Source organism: Solanum lycopersicum, chromosome 11 (genome assembly GCF_036512215.1).
Source record: "Solanum lycopersicum chromosome 11, SLM_r2.1".
Taxonomy (NCBI): domain Eukaryota; kingdom Viridiplantae; phylum Streptophyta; class Magnoliopsida; order Solanales; family Solanaceae; genus Solanum; species Solanum lycopersicum.
The window spans coordinates 59,264,221-59,277,657 of record NC_090810.1 but is presented as its reverse complement, the minus strand read 5'-3'; the positions used below and the strand labels follow the sequence as shown (position 1 = coordinate 59,277,657).

Genomic DNA, 13,437 nt, shown 5'->3' with positions numbered 1-13,437 from the left:
TTTTTGGACATTATATTTTCTGGTCAAATGAACATATTAAGTGATAAACAGTCAAACAAAGCAGAATAAAGATTTTATAATTAAGTGAATGAAAAATGCAAAACGATGACTTTCAACATAAGTTGACATAAGACTATAATTTCTTTTTTATTATTAAGAAATTTGCTTCGAATCATTAAATTCTTAACGATAGAGTTATTCGGTATAAATGTTGACTTGAGATAAGATTAACGGAGCTGAAATTCTACCTGCGGATTCTGAATACTATAGTTTTGGCTAGAACATATATTCGTGTATGTTTATTAAACTTCAAATTGAATTGTGTAATTATGGATTGTAATTTGAATCCTAATTAATGAGTTTTACAATTAATTGTGTAAATTGGACCTATTGTGGTTTAAGTCCAATGATGTTGAAAGAGTAAATTGAGATTTATGACTTGAATTAGTATTTTACTACTTTATCAGTAGTATTTTGGCTGCTTCATAAAATATAATCTTTCTTCATTTAATATTTACTCTATTTACGTGACATAATTGAGAGATTTACTGTGTCCAAGAACAACTATTACTAAATATAAAATGGAGAAAAGTGAACTTTTATTATTATCTTTTTAAGATAAATAATTTTTTGAAAAGCTCAAATATATCATTCAGCTTTCAGAAAAGGTTTATTTATGTCATCAGCTAAAAGTTTTGCTCGTTTATGTCATTACCATTAAAAAAAAACTTATTTATGCCATTATTTTTGTGAAATTAGGTCTTAGGCCTAACTCACACCCCAAAAGCTAGCTCAAAGGATGAAGGATTGCCCAAGCCTTATAAAGAGTCCACCCATCTCATTAATCACCGATGTGGGACTTTTGTCATTCTTTAACACCCATCTGGTGCGTGGGCAATTTTAATTTTGGGGACCCCAACATCGGGTGAGACGGACCCTGCTCTGATACCATATAAAATTAGGTCTTAGGCCTAACTCACACCCCAAAAGCTAGCTCAAAGGATGGAGGATTGCCCAAGCCTTATAAAGAGTCCACTCATCTCATTAATCACCGATGTGAGACTTTTGTCATTCTTTAACAATTTTTAACGATGATTTTACAAAACCATTTTTGATACGTGGCCAATTATAATTCGATCACGTCATCAATTTTTTTTTAAAAAAAAATTAATTCTGAAAAAAAATTGAATTAATTTTTTTATTAAATAAATTGATGACTTGCCGAATTATGATTGGCTACGTCATCGATATTTTTAATAAAAAATTCAAAATTCTGAATAAAAATTGTTTTTTTATTTTTCTATTAAAAAAATTGATGACGTGATCGAATTATAATTGGTCATGTGTCAAAAATGGTTTTCCAAAACCATCGTTAAAAAATAATGGCATGAATGAGCCTTTTCTTTAACGGTAATGACATAAATGAGCCAAACTTTTAACTAATAACATAAATGAGCCTTTTCTGAAAGTTCAATGACATATTTGAGCCTTTTTCTAATAAATTTTAATAAAAAACGATAAGTATTTTGAGACTGACACGGTATTTCTCTTGTATGATAAGTTCATCAACTCTTTTTTTTTCTTTATAGGAAAATTAAGTTCACATAGAAAAAGAAACTTTCTTTGTTAGATTCCAAGCAAATGAGAACACAATTTATTTAAAATATAAATTCTTCAAAGTGGCATCTCATCAATTTGTTCATTGGTCAAGTTTTAAGTGCTTGTCATCTTTGCTATTTTTAGTCACTCTTTTGAAATAAGCACTATATACATCACAAATTGTTAGGAAACTTCTCTTCAAGTTGATTGTTTTACTTCTTTTTATATAAACAATTTTGCATGCAAATTGCAAGTCATCAATGCATGCTTAGTCAATTGTGTTATTTATCTTCTCATCATATCATATGATATAAGTTTCGAAATAAGTGTCATAATTTAAAAGCAACTGAAGCAAGTAGAATAATCGAAAGCTGCTCAAAATTTAAGTTTTGAAATGTGTCATAAGTTAAATAATATTAGTGATTATTTTTAAAATAAGGATAACTTTCAAATATAGCAAATAAAAAATTTATATTTGTATGCTATAGTAAACTTTGCATAATTGCGCTCTATAGCAAACATAAAACTGTATAATTTGCTATACATATACAATTGTATAATTCGCTGGCCTAAATTGTATAATTCGCTGGCCTATTTCGCTGCAATTGTATAATTTGTTTTGCATACAGTTGAATCAAATTAAAATGTATGTATATTGCATAATTATAAGTGTATAGCAAGAAGATATATGTTTTTCTCACTTTATACAAAAACAGTAACACAATATATACACTTCTGTTGTATAAAGCTAGAGAAAATTGTATTTCACTGCAATTGTATAATTCGCAATTGTATAATTCGTTGGTCTTTTTCTCTGCAATATTTGAAGTAAAATGTTTGTAAATTGTATAATTAAGTGTATAACACGAAGATATACATTTTTGCTAGTGTATATACAATTTTCTCTCGCTTTATACAAAACAGAAACAAAATTATACACTTTTGTGTATAAAGCGAGAGAGGCGAGCGAGAATGGAGAGTGGCGAGCGAGATTTTTGGGAGAGAGATGCTGGCAAATTTTAGCTAATGTTTTCTATGGAGCACAATTAAATCAAACCCTAGCTATTCCATTTAATTTAGGTTATTAGTTTGCTATTATATACAATTTTTCCTTTTTATTTATGTAAAAGTCATTCAAATAATGTTAAATGGTTATTTCGCTTATGGTATATTTTTAATTTAATTTTGGAATTTCGATTTTACAAGGGAAATTTTGGTCGAGATTTTATTTCCTCTTTTAAAAAAATAAAACTTTAAATAGATTTGACTTTTGAAATATTATAAAGTTCAATTAGCGGTTCAAAAAGTGGCTATTTTCCTAAAGAAGTCCTCTTTTGACCCAATAATAGCCCAAAACAACCCTCTTGGGCAACGGCCCAACTTACGGGTCATTTACACTTTTATTCCTATTTTTACGGGCCTTTACACGACCTTACGAAAATTACGTAACTATAAGACTTAAGATAACATGATCTTTAAAAATTTATATCATTTGAATTAATTAAGAATTTTTTTCTTTTTCTATCTAAACATTTGGATATATCACTTCACTTCTGTCATACACATTACATCTTTGTTTGTGTAAAATGTGTATGGTACAAATTTTATTGTTGATACATAAACTAAATTATTTCAAACCTAATTCAATATGAATTTGGTTTATAGTTATGTATCGTATGAAGGAACAATTTATTCACAATTTTTGAAAAGTTTGACATTATTGTAATTTTGAAAACGTTCGGGATAGAATGTAATTAGCGCCCAAATTATCAGAATTTATGTGTTTTATATAAAATGTGGAATGATGGATCTTAATGTAAAGAGAGAGAGAAGGAAAACATGTTTTTTTTTTTTGTAATTAATTCAAATGATAGAATTTTTTGTGATTTATGTTATCTTAAAATGTGGAGCACAAATTTATATTTTTGCTAATAGTATTTTATAAGTTATGTCTCGTACTTTAAAAATTTTATTACCCGGTCTAAGGGTAAAAATTAAAAGTCAACCCATTTAAAAACAAAAATTAAAAAACATCTCATTTGAAAAGGCAAATCATAATTATTTATATTTCAACTAACTGAGTTCAAATCAGCAATAAAGCCAAAAAAAAAAAATGAGTACCATCCCAAAAAGACGGATCCTGTATTCGAGAATCCGAATAGAGTCAGAGTCTAATGTGAATATCAAAACATCGAGTAAAAATTAAAAAGAATATTTTAAAAAGTTCCCAATTTGCCCCTTTAGCTTTATAAACAAAAAAAATAAACTAATAAAGGGGCGTATGATATAACCGCGCCTAACTCTTGATTTTAAATTAAAAAACCTGTTCCCGCTTTTGATCATTTTTTGAACTTCAAAAAAAAGAAGTTATAATTCCAAATTCCAAATATATTAATATTAACAATTAACAATAAATATAATTCTATAAGTTTAATTCAAACTCAATTTTTTTCTCAAAATTATTATTATGTCTATGGATATGGATCTTCATCCTACACCATTTCCAGGTAAAATTATGTTTACGCATATTTAAATTATTATGTTATGTATTATAATTTTTTTTTTTGATATTAACACAAAAATTACAGGTAAATATCAATCTGTGAAATCAAGATTCAATAAAAACATCTCAAAAGCACCAAAAATCCAATCCAAAGAACCATCCATTCCCAGGTAAACAAAAAAGAAAATCAAACATTTTAGACCTTTTTTTTTTTGTGTATAGTTAGTATATGTTCGAGGGGCGGAGCCAAAGTTACGAGTTTGATAAATTTAGTAGTTTTAGTTCAAACCTTGTCTTTCTATTTAAAAATTATTAAACATGGACAAATAATGTATTCAGACGATCAAAAAATTCATATACTTAAAATTCTGACTCTGTTTTATATGTTTGTTTTTGGTATAATTTGAAATACAAATGTTCCAACTTTTCGTAAGATTCTTCCAATTCTTCATACCTTTTCTTGTGCATAGATTAGTCAGTAGCGGCGCCACGTAGGATGAAGGGTTCGTGGATGAACGACGAACCCCCTTCGTTAGAAAACTATATAGCGTACTTATGCATAGATATATTTCTTTGAGTCGAGAGTTTATCAGAAACAAACATATGTAAGGATTATACTGGCTATGTTATTGTCGTTGCATTATACTAAGGTACTAATTTTGAACTGTTTTTTTTTTTTTGAAATTTCTGATTACGCCACTGATATGTTTTTGTTTCAGGCAAAACAGAGTTTTTGGCACAATTCGAAGCACGAATGTTCCAACAAAAACAGTTGTTGAAAAGCCATTAGCAAAATCATCATCTGGTGTTTCTCAAAGACAACTCAAATCACCAAAAAAGACTCAATCTTTAACTGATTCTGCAGTAAATTCAGTAACGAAAAGCGCCAAGAAAGAAGAAAACAGAGCAAAAACAAGAAAGAAAAGTGTTTGTTTTCGAGAAAACAGAGATGTTGCTGTTGCTGCTTCTGCTGCAGAGCCTAAAACACCGGTGAAATCGCCTGTTTTGGCGAAGCCTCGACTCTCGGGAAGCACAACTCCATTTCACAGTGCTGAGAAATGCAGCAAATGCAGATTTGACAGATTGGAAACGTCGAGTTATTGGCTTTCTCAGATCAAATTAGCTGAAAATGTCGAAAAACACTCTGTTTCTGCTGCTTTTTTTCAACTGGCTTTTGATACCAAAGCTGAGGTTCTATTTTCCCCCCTCTCTTTTTAAGTATTTCTGTTGTTTCCTTTGCTTCAGTTATCGTAACTGTATATACTCCTCATTCATGTTTTGTTTGTGTCGATATTTATTGGAAACATGTAAATAACTTTTAGATCTTTACGAGGTAGGGCTAAGGTTGCATACACATTATCTTCACCAGACTGCACTTAGAATTTTACTGAATATGTGGTTGTTATAGTGATAATAATAATAGCAAGAATATGAATTTTTTTCGAGCATATACAATAAGACTAATTTGATTTTATTGTGTATTTCTCTTAGCCCTTTCGAAACATTTTGTTGGAATTGAAAAGGTATCTACGAAGACACAAGCATTTATCCGAGGGCAAAGAGTGGAAAGAGGTTTGTTTTAGCTATGGTTTGTTGAAGGATGAGAGCAATTCTAAGGACAAAATTGGAAATAGTAGCAAGAATAAGGAGATTGAAAAAGAAAAAGAAGAAGAAGAATTAAAGTGGTTGAATTTGGAAGTTGATGAAGAATATAGTATTATTCAAGAAGGAAATGAAGTTCCATTTTCACTATTGTGTTGAATATTATGTACTAAAGTTATAGTATTTGACTTTTACATATTATATATATATGAATGTAACTTGTAGGCTAGTAGTAATATGTTTTGGTTTTGTTTTGGATTTGGTTTGTTCTCGTAGATGCACGATCAGACCTCTATGTAACAATTATCTTCTATAACAATTACTTTTGTTTTTGTATATGTCTGGACATTCAAAAGAAAACTTTCTCTATGTAACAATTATCTTCTATAACAATTACTTTTGTTTTTGTATATGTCTGGACATTCAAAAGAAAACTTTCATGTTATAACGTAAACGGGGTAAAAAGTACCCGAGCCTTCGGAGAATGGGAAAAAAAAGTTAGGGGCATTCTGAGAATTGAACTCGGGACCTCTCGCACCCTAAGCGAGAATCATACCACTAGACCAAATGCCCTTTTTGTAACTTTTAACTAAAAAAGCCCTATAATTAAAGTCAAAATGAGAATTAAAAGTTTCTTGGGCCTAAGTTGAGACCAATTCATTTGGCAAAATTTGGGCCAGCTGCAATTACAATACATATATATACATGTGATATTTCTAATTAAATATTTTTTCCTCTTCAAAGTTTTTATGGCTAGCACGACTTAGAGGTTGATTCGGGATTTTATAATAGTTATACTAGTGATTATAGTATTCACTAACGCTTTTTTCGATGGTAGATTCGAATTTAGTTCAAGTATAAGGTAGGTACACTCGAATTCATAACAATGTAGACATAGACCAAATTTTGATATGATATATTCGAACTTTTAGATTTTTAGTACTGAATTCATTATAAATAACAAAAAGTTATGGATTCAAATTTAATATTTATTAAAATAGTAATAATTTTTTAAAATATTAAATTTTACTGAACTCATAATTATAACAGTGGACCCGCCCCATACATGCATGGATCCCCCCCACCCCACCCACCCCCCTAGGTTCTGAGGATACATTTATGTCTCCAGCAGTATGTGAATGGCCATGGCAAGTCCAACTTATTGAAAAAATAAATTTGCAATAAACTCTGAAGTGAAACATCAAGAGAAAGGGACCAACTAATCAAAATTTTATGAATTCGAGTTTTTGTTAGGTACAAAATCGCTATTATTAGGGGATATTTTACTTATAATATGACAGATTTTAACGTAAATTTGAATTTAGTCAAGTCTTAATATGAATATTAATTTCTAATTCGAGCTCTATTAGGTACAAAGTCACCATAATTATAGGGTGTGTTTTACTTCTTATATGAGATTTTTCAACGCATATTTGAATTTAATCAAGTCTCAATATTGATACCTCAAATCGAACCCCCAAAAAAAAAAAAAGAACATCAAGAAAGGCACACGTTACACACAACAATAATTTTAAATATTTTTCTGGTTACTCATCCTATATGAAGTATCTACACTGGAGTCCGACTTATCTAGATTTTCTCTTTTGCTTGTCTCATTTCTTTGAGGTGACGCTCGTATTAAAATTTATTTTCTTAATTTCATTTATCAGTACTCAAACACAAAATCTCTAATTAAGGGTCGAGGAATCACAACCATCCTACTAGGACCCGCGTCTATATAATAATAATAACAAACATTGAATGTGACATTATTGACAATCTGTGTATAACTGTTAATAAACAGTAAAATGTATGAAACAATAAAAGACTTGCGGATTAAATGTTGACATGAAACATCATAACCCATGCAAATTGGACAGTAGCCCCAAATTGGGCCCATATTTACTGTTAAAACATAAGGCCCACTGACTAATTAGGCCCAAATATGACAAATGAAATCAACTTTTCAAGACATGTTGGCCCATACTGATGTTGTGGTAACTTCATAAACAAAAATTAATTCATTTAAAGAAAAATTACTGAAATACACGTATTATATACATTTTCCTTATTTTCAATATCCCCTTCTATTTTTAAAAACCTCTAAAATTCATTATTCTTTTAATGTATTCGAGCTAGTATTAAATGTATACAATTTATTTTATAATGTATCCGAGCTGATTTTTAATGTATTCAAGCTACATATTATGTATCCGAGCTAGTTTTTAATATTTTCGAGCTACATATTATGTATCCGATTTATTTCGTAATGTATATGAGATACTTGTTAATATATCTGAGCTACATATTATATATCCGAGCTAGTTTTTAATGTTTTCGAGCTACATATTATGTATCCGATTTATTTCGTAATGTATATGAGATACTTGTTAATATACCTGAGCTACATATTATATATCCCTTTTGTGTTACTTTTTCAGGGATTAATGTAATTATAAACTAAAGATGAATAGATTGTAATTTCATATTAAAACCATGTGATTCATAAAATTTATCCAAAATTAATTAATTTAATTGTTTAAAAAGCATTGGAGAATACAAATATATATTTTTGTGTTAGGGAAAATATTGGCTTTTTTTAGCTTTCACCAACTAGGGAAAAGGGCCACCTTGTTCCATGTCTAATAACTTGTTTTTTCATTGGGATGTTTAACATTTTTTTGTTAGGTGGCTTAGAGAAATTTCACATGTCTAGTTGTAATCATTAATGGTTGTATATTCAATGTATACCAAATGTATATAACTCACTAAATTTTGCAACAATAAGATAAAAGGCTATCTTTTGTTGTAATCATTTTGCAAATTATCACCCTCATTTATTCAAGATGTCATGGAAGAACACTAAAAGGAAATTGGTTTAGATTTGCAAATCTTGACCTCTTTTCTTTTTTTTTTTTTATCTAAAACCAAATTGACTATTAACTAACACACATTACATTAAAAATCTTAATGAATGCTTTCCTCTTAAGAAATTTTAGGGGAACCAAATTTAATGGAGATTAATTAAGACATTGACATGGTGATTAAAACATTTGGATTGCTCACCTCAATTATATACAAAAATCAAGAAATGACATGAATGGATCACCACACAATGTCCAATCAATCACTTTGAAATAGATGTTATAACAACTCTCCTTTTGTTGAACATCATATAGTTGCCAAAATGTCTGTTTTTTAGACCCCTTTTCTTTTCTTTATATATATATAATTTGATTGTTCTTGTTTTTTTTATTTTATTTTCCTATCATAGTATAATAAATTATTTGATTAGTGAGGCATATTGTGTGACTTGTTTAGGAGCAGAAACCAAACATCATTAATCTTTGTGTAGGTCTTGGAGGTGCATGAATTAGTGACAAAAAGACCCTCTCAACATAGAGATATTGATAGGGCAAAAAAAAAAAATGTTTTTCTTGTTTGTTTTCATCATGGGGCACCATGTTTTGTATCTTTATATTATTATTATTATGGATCTTAACATTTTTAATCAGTCGACTAAAAATTATTCTACGGAATAATCATAATAGTTTGTAGTTGTAGGTGTATGCTCAGTATATATAAAATGTATAACAGATATATTATTTGATACTTGTTGATGTGACTAATCTTTGAAGTGGTGTAAGACTCACTAAAAGGGTAAAAATGTTTTCCATTAAGAGTTTTTTTTTTTTTTTTTTTTTCATTTTAGGACTCGGACATGAATCTCTAATCAAGAATGGATGTGGATTTTTCAGGATCAATTCTTTCGCTCTTAACTAAAACTCGAGTTCAAGATTTTAGAAAAGCAAAAACATTTGTTGTGAGTAAATATCTTTAGAGATAAACCTTGCAAAAAAAAATAACAACAATAATAAATCCAATGTAATTTACAGTTGGGGTTCGGAGAGCGTATCGGCTCAAATTCAACATGGGCCTTGGTATGCACGATTTTACTTGAAATGAATAAAACAATTGTTGGGAGTGAATGACTCTAGAGATAGACCATGCAACACCATAACAACAACAACAACATAATTAGTACAATTCAACAGCTAAGGGTTCAAAGAGTATATCAACTCAAGTGCGACAAGGGTCTTGCTATACGTACTTTTGCTTTTATTTAATTGGATTTCGAGTTCAAGATCTTATTAACCGAAAAAATAAACATATTTTATGAGTTGATCCCTCTAGAGATAAGACCTTGCAACACAACAACAACAATATAGTCAGTGCAATTCAACCATCGAAATTCAGAGAGTATATCAACTCAAGTTCAACAAGGGCCTTGCTATCCGCGATTTACATTTCAATCTGACTCTAATACAAATATCAAATCGCGAAAAAAAAAACATTGAAAAAACATTTTTTGTTAAAAAAAAAGGCCTAGGTGGGTGGTGTCCACAAGCACATGCCCAAGTCAAGGGCTTGAGAGGATAGACAAAGACAGATGAGGAAATCTGGAATTTTGTACGTTAAACGCGGGCGATAAAGTTAGTACTACTGACCATGAATAGTTAATTTTTTGAACAGTACAATTATTTAAATCGGGACGATCAAATTCACGAATGTTTTCAATATTTTTTTTCATATACACCACAACTTAAGTGAAATTTAAAATTTATGTGTTCGGAATTCTAGTCCTTTTGAGTAGTTATTGGTTCCACGTTGATGATTTGTAGTATGCATTTTTATCGATTTTAAAGAAAAAATAAATAAGATAAAAATTATCAGTACGCAAAAGCTAGTCCAGATACTCAAGTCATTTAAAAAAATTAAGGAGTGAAGCTATTGCGCTCTTCTCTTACAGATTCAGTCAAACTCAATAATTTTTGTTTCGAACCATATTTTATACTTTAAAAGTCTCTCTCTCTCTCTATATATATATATATAAATTTAGAACACAATAACTTTAACGGATTAGAATCTTGATTCGTAAAGTTTAAATTGTAACTCTATCGCTATTGACCTCGTAGATGAAGTTGTACATCCTATATCTATAGGTACTATATATATGTGGAGCCAAACTATATATATAGAGAGAGAGAACTCAATAATTTTAACGGATTAAAATCTTGAATTCGTAAGTTTTAAATTGTAACTCTATCGCTATCGACCTCGTAGATGAAGTTGTACATCCTATATCTATAGGTACCATATATATGTGGAGCCAAACTTAAAATCCATGGCCACAAAGAAGAAAAATCTACTAACAAGTCAATAGTTCCTACCAAAAAGATAAAATCAAATAATAATATCAATAATACATATATTATTTTTTTTAATACATTTTACGACGATTGGTCCTAAATATTATCCGTGGAATACAAGGACTAATAAAAGGAAAGACAAAGGCTGTACAAAAGCAACATGGTCAAGTCATTTTCATACGTTACATGCGGGCGATAAATTAGCAATGGTATTACAACAATATAATATTCTCTCGTTTTAATTTGTTCGTTAGTTTTATTTTAATTTTATACGAAGTTTAAGAAATTAATTGGATTTTTGAACTTTATGGTTTTTATCATTTATGTCATGTGAAAAATTGAAATTAAAGCGTTATTAAGAGAGAAAAGAGACATTCTTTTCTGAAGAGACTATAAATAAAAAATAGAAAATAAGACAAACAAACTGAAGCATGCGAATCAGAGTAATGATATACCTGATGAGATTTTACAAGTGAAATTTAGGAAGACGTGAGTATTTATTTAGATATTATCTCTACCTTATGTACGATAGATAGATAAATAGATAGATAGATACTTATTTAAATTGCTACAAACAAAAAAACTATTCAAGAAAAACGTTTTCAAAACTAGTCATGACATAACATTCACGATGTCTTATTTGATGCTCGATATCCATTTTTAGGTCCAACTAATTCATATTCACGTTGAAAAAATCTACGATTAGGAGGAAAACACACCCTTATACATGTATACTATTTTTATCATATTATTTGTACATGCATATTTTGTATAAATTTCGTAAAGAGTTTCACATCGATCCAAATGGGTGGTTTTTTAATATATACATATATATCGCCGGAGTTATATATACCTTGAATATTATAGTATTTGTGTTCTATATAATAAAAGGTTTAGAATTCGATTTCACTATAAAGGAAAAAACAGCATTGGAATCATATCTTTAGATATAAATTCTGTATTAATCCACGAATTCAGGCTCTAATATTATTATCGAACACCGAATTAATCAAAAGTATCTACTCTAGTAACTCTCTGGACAGTTTCCTGTTTTAAACACTACTGTCACTTGTTTCTTTTGTGGTCCATGCAAACAGTAAATTATACAAGTATATTGTTTTTACCTAGATGCATGTAATTTGTAAATATTAGCAACTTATATATTTTTGTAAGCTTTTAAATTCAAATTGATTTGGATATTATTTTTGGTGACACTGTCTCGTAGAAATAACGTAACATGACATGTTTATGATCACAAAAATTTAAAATTATTTTTAATTTGATATACAAAATGGCTAATCAACCAAAAATTCACATAACATTTAAACTCTAAGGATACTTTGAAGTTTAACCCCATTTATTTATATCTTTATAAAATGGGAAAAGTCTTAAATATGTCACTTAACTTTTAGAAAAGACTTATTTATACCATCAGTTAAAAGTTTGGCTCATTTATGTCATTACCGTTAAAGAAAAGACTCATTCATGCCATTATTTTTTAACGATGGTTTTGCAAAATCATTTTTGACACGTGGTCAATTATAATTCGGCCATGTCATCAATTTTTTTAATTAAAAGAAATTTAAAAAATCAAAAAAAAATTAATTCAATTTTTTTCTTCAGAATTATGATTTTTTTAATTAAAAATTTGATGACGTGACTGAATTATAATTTGCCACGTGTCAAAAATGGTTTTGCAAAACCACCATTAAAAAATAATAGCATGAATTAACCTTTTCTTTAACGGTGATGACATATATGAGCGAAACTTTTAAACAATGGCATAAATGAGCCTTTTTTCTGAATGTTCGGTGACATATTTAAGCATTTTCCCTTATAAGATTATACAATTAAAAACCCTTGCATTATTATTAATTTTTTGTATTTTTCTTTATTTGAGAGTTTATTAAAACTATCTTTTTACGTCATACAAGAAAAAAAATAAGATTTGTATATATTTTATTTTTTTTAAATCGATCTCATATCACACTAAATATATTGTTATTATCGATTCATTTTAAATAAAGATATATATATATATATTTATATTCTTTTCTTTTGATATATTGTGATTCATCCATTTTATTTATTTATTTATTTATTTATTTATTTTCATTAAAAAAAAAAGTAAAATATGAGTTTATGCATGTATACAATGAAGAGAGATACAAGGGGGGAAAGTGTCAAGTTTATGAGTGGTAGTTATCAAACAATAAGATAGTGAGACAGTTTGCCAGCGTGAAGTTCGAGGGTTCCATCTTTCTCTTTTTGTTTGTGTTTTTTTTTTTCGATTTTCGTTATTCATATCGTAGTCTGACTAAATCTAGATATGTCTATTTATTTCTACAGGCTCAAACTCGAGAGTCTGCTAGTTAAGGATTCCTCATCAAGGAAGAATCTAAAAATTTCTAGAATATGAGTGCTCGACTAAGTGAAAAATATTGCTCACTAGTCTTTCCTTGTTAATAACTCGACATTTAAAATTAAGTACATCGTTTAGTCTTTTAATATCATAATGTAATA

The 13,437-nt window shown here is 28.9% G+C and overlaps 1 protein-coding gene and 1 non-coding gene across 2 annotated transcripts; one reads left to right on the top strand and one right to left on the bottom strand.

The window, feature by feature from the left end:
• The first annotated feature begins 3,722 nt into the window (after nucleotides 1-3,722).
• Nucleotides 3,723-6,040, top strand: LOC101249148 (uncharacterized). Its single transcript, XM_004251351.5, has 4 exons — nucleotides 3,723-4,106; nucleotides 4,188-4,272; nucleotides 4,822-5,293; nucleotides 5,594-6,040. The coding sequence occupies exons 1-4, from the start codon at nucleotides 4,067-4,069 to the stop codon at nucleotides 5,861-5,863; spliced, it is 867 nt and encodes a 288-aa protein (XP_004251399.2). The 5' UTR covers nucleotides 3,723-4,066; the 3' UTR covers nucleotides 5,864-6,040.
• A 165-nt stretch (nucleotides 6,041-6,205) lies between these two features.
• Nucleotides 6,206-6,277, bottom strand: TRNAP-AGG (transfer RNA proline (anticodon AGG)). The gene has a single exon. It is a non-coding gene; the product is annotated as a tRNA-Pro (tRNA).
• Between the last annotated feature and the right edge of the window lie 7,160 nt (nucleotides 6,278-13,437).

Coding starts and splice junctions, on each gene's coding strand:
- LOC101249148 (XM_004251351.5), top strand. CDS start 4,067: ATGTCTATGGATATGGATCTTCATCCTACACCATTTCCAG. Junction 4,107..4,187: donor TCATCCTACACCATTTCCAG/GTAAAATTATGT, acceptor CAAAAATTACAG/GTAAATATCAATCTGTGAAA. Junction 4,273..4,821: donor AAAGAACCATCCATTCCCAG/GTAAACAAAAAA, acceptor TTTTTGTTTCAG/GCAAAACAGAGTTTTTGGCA.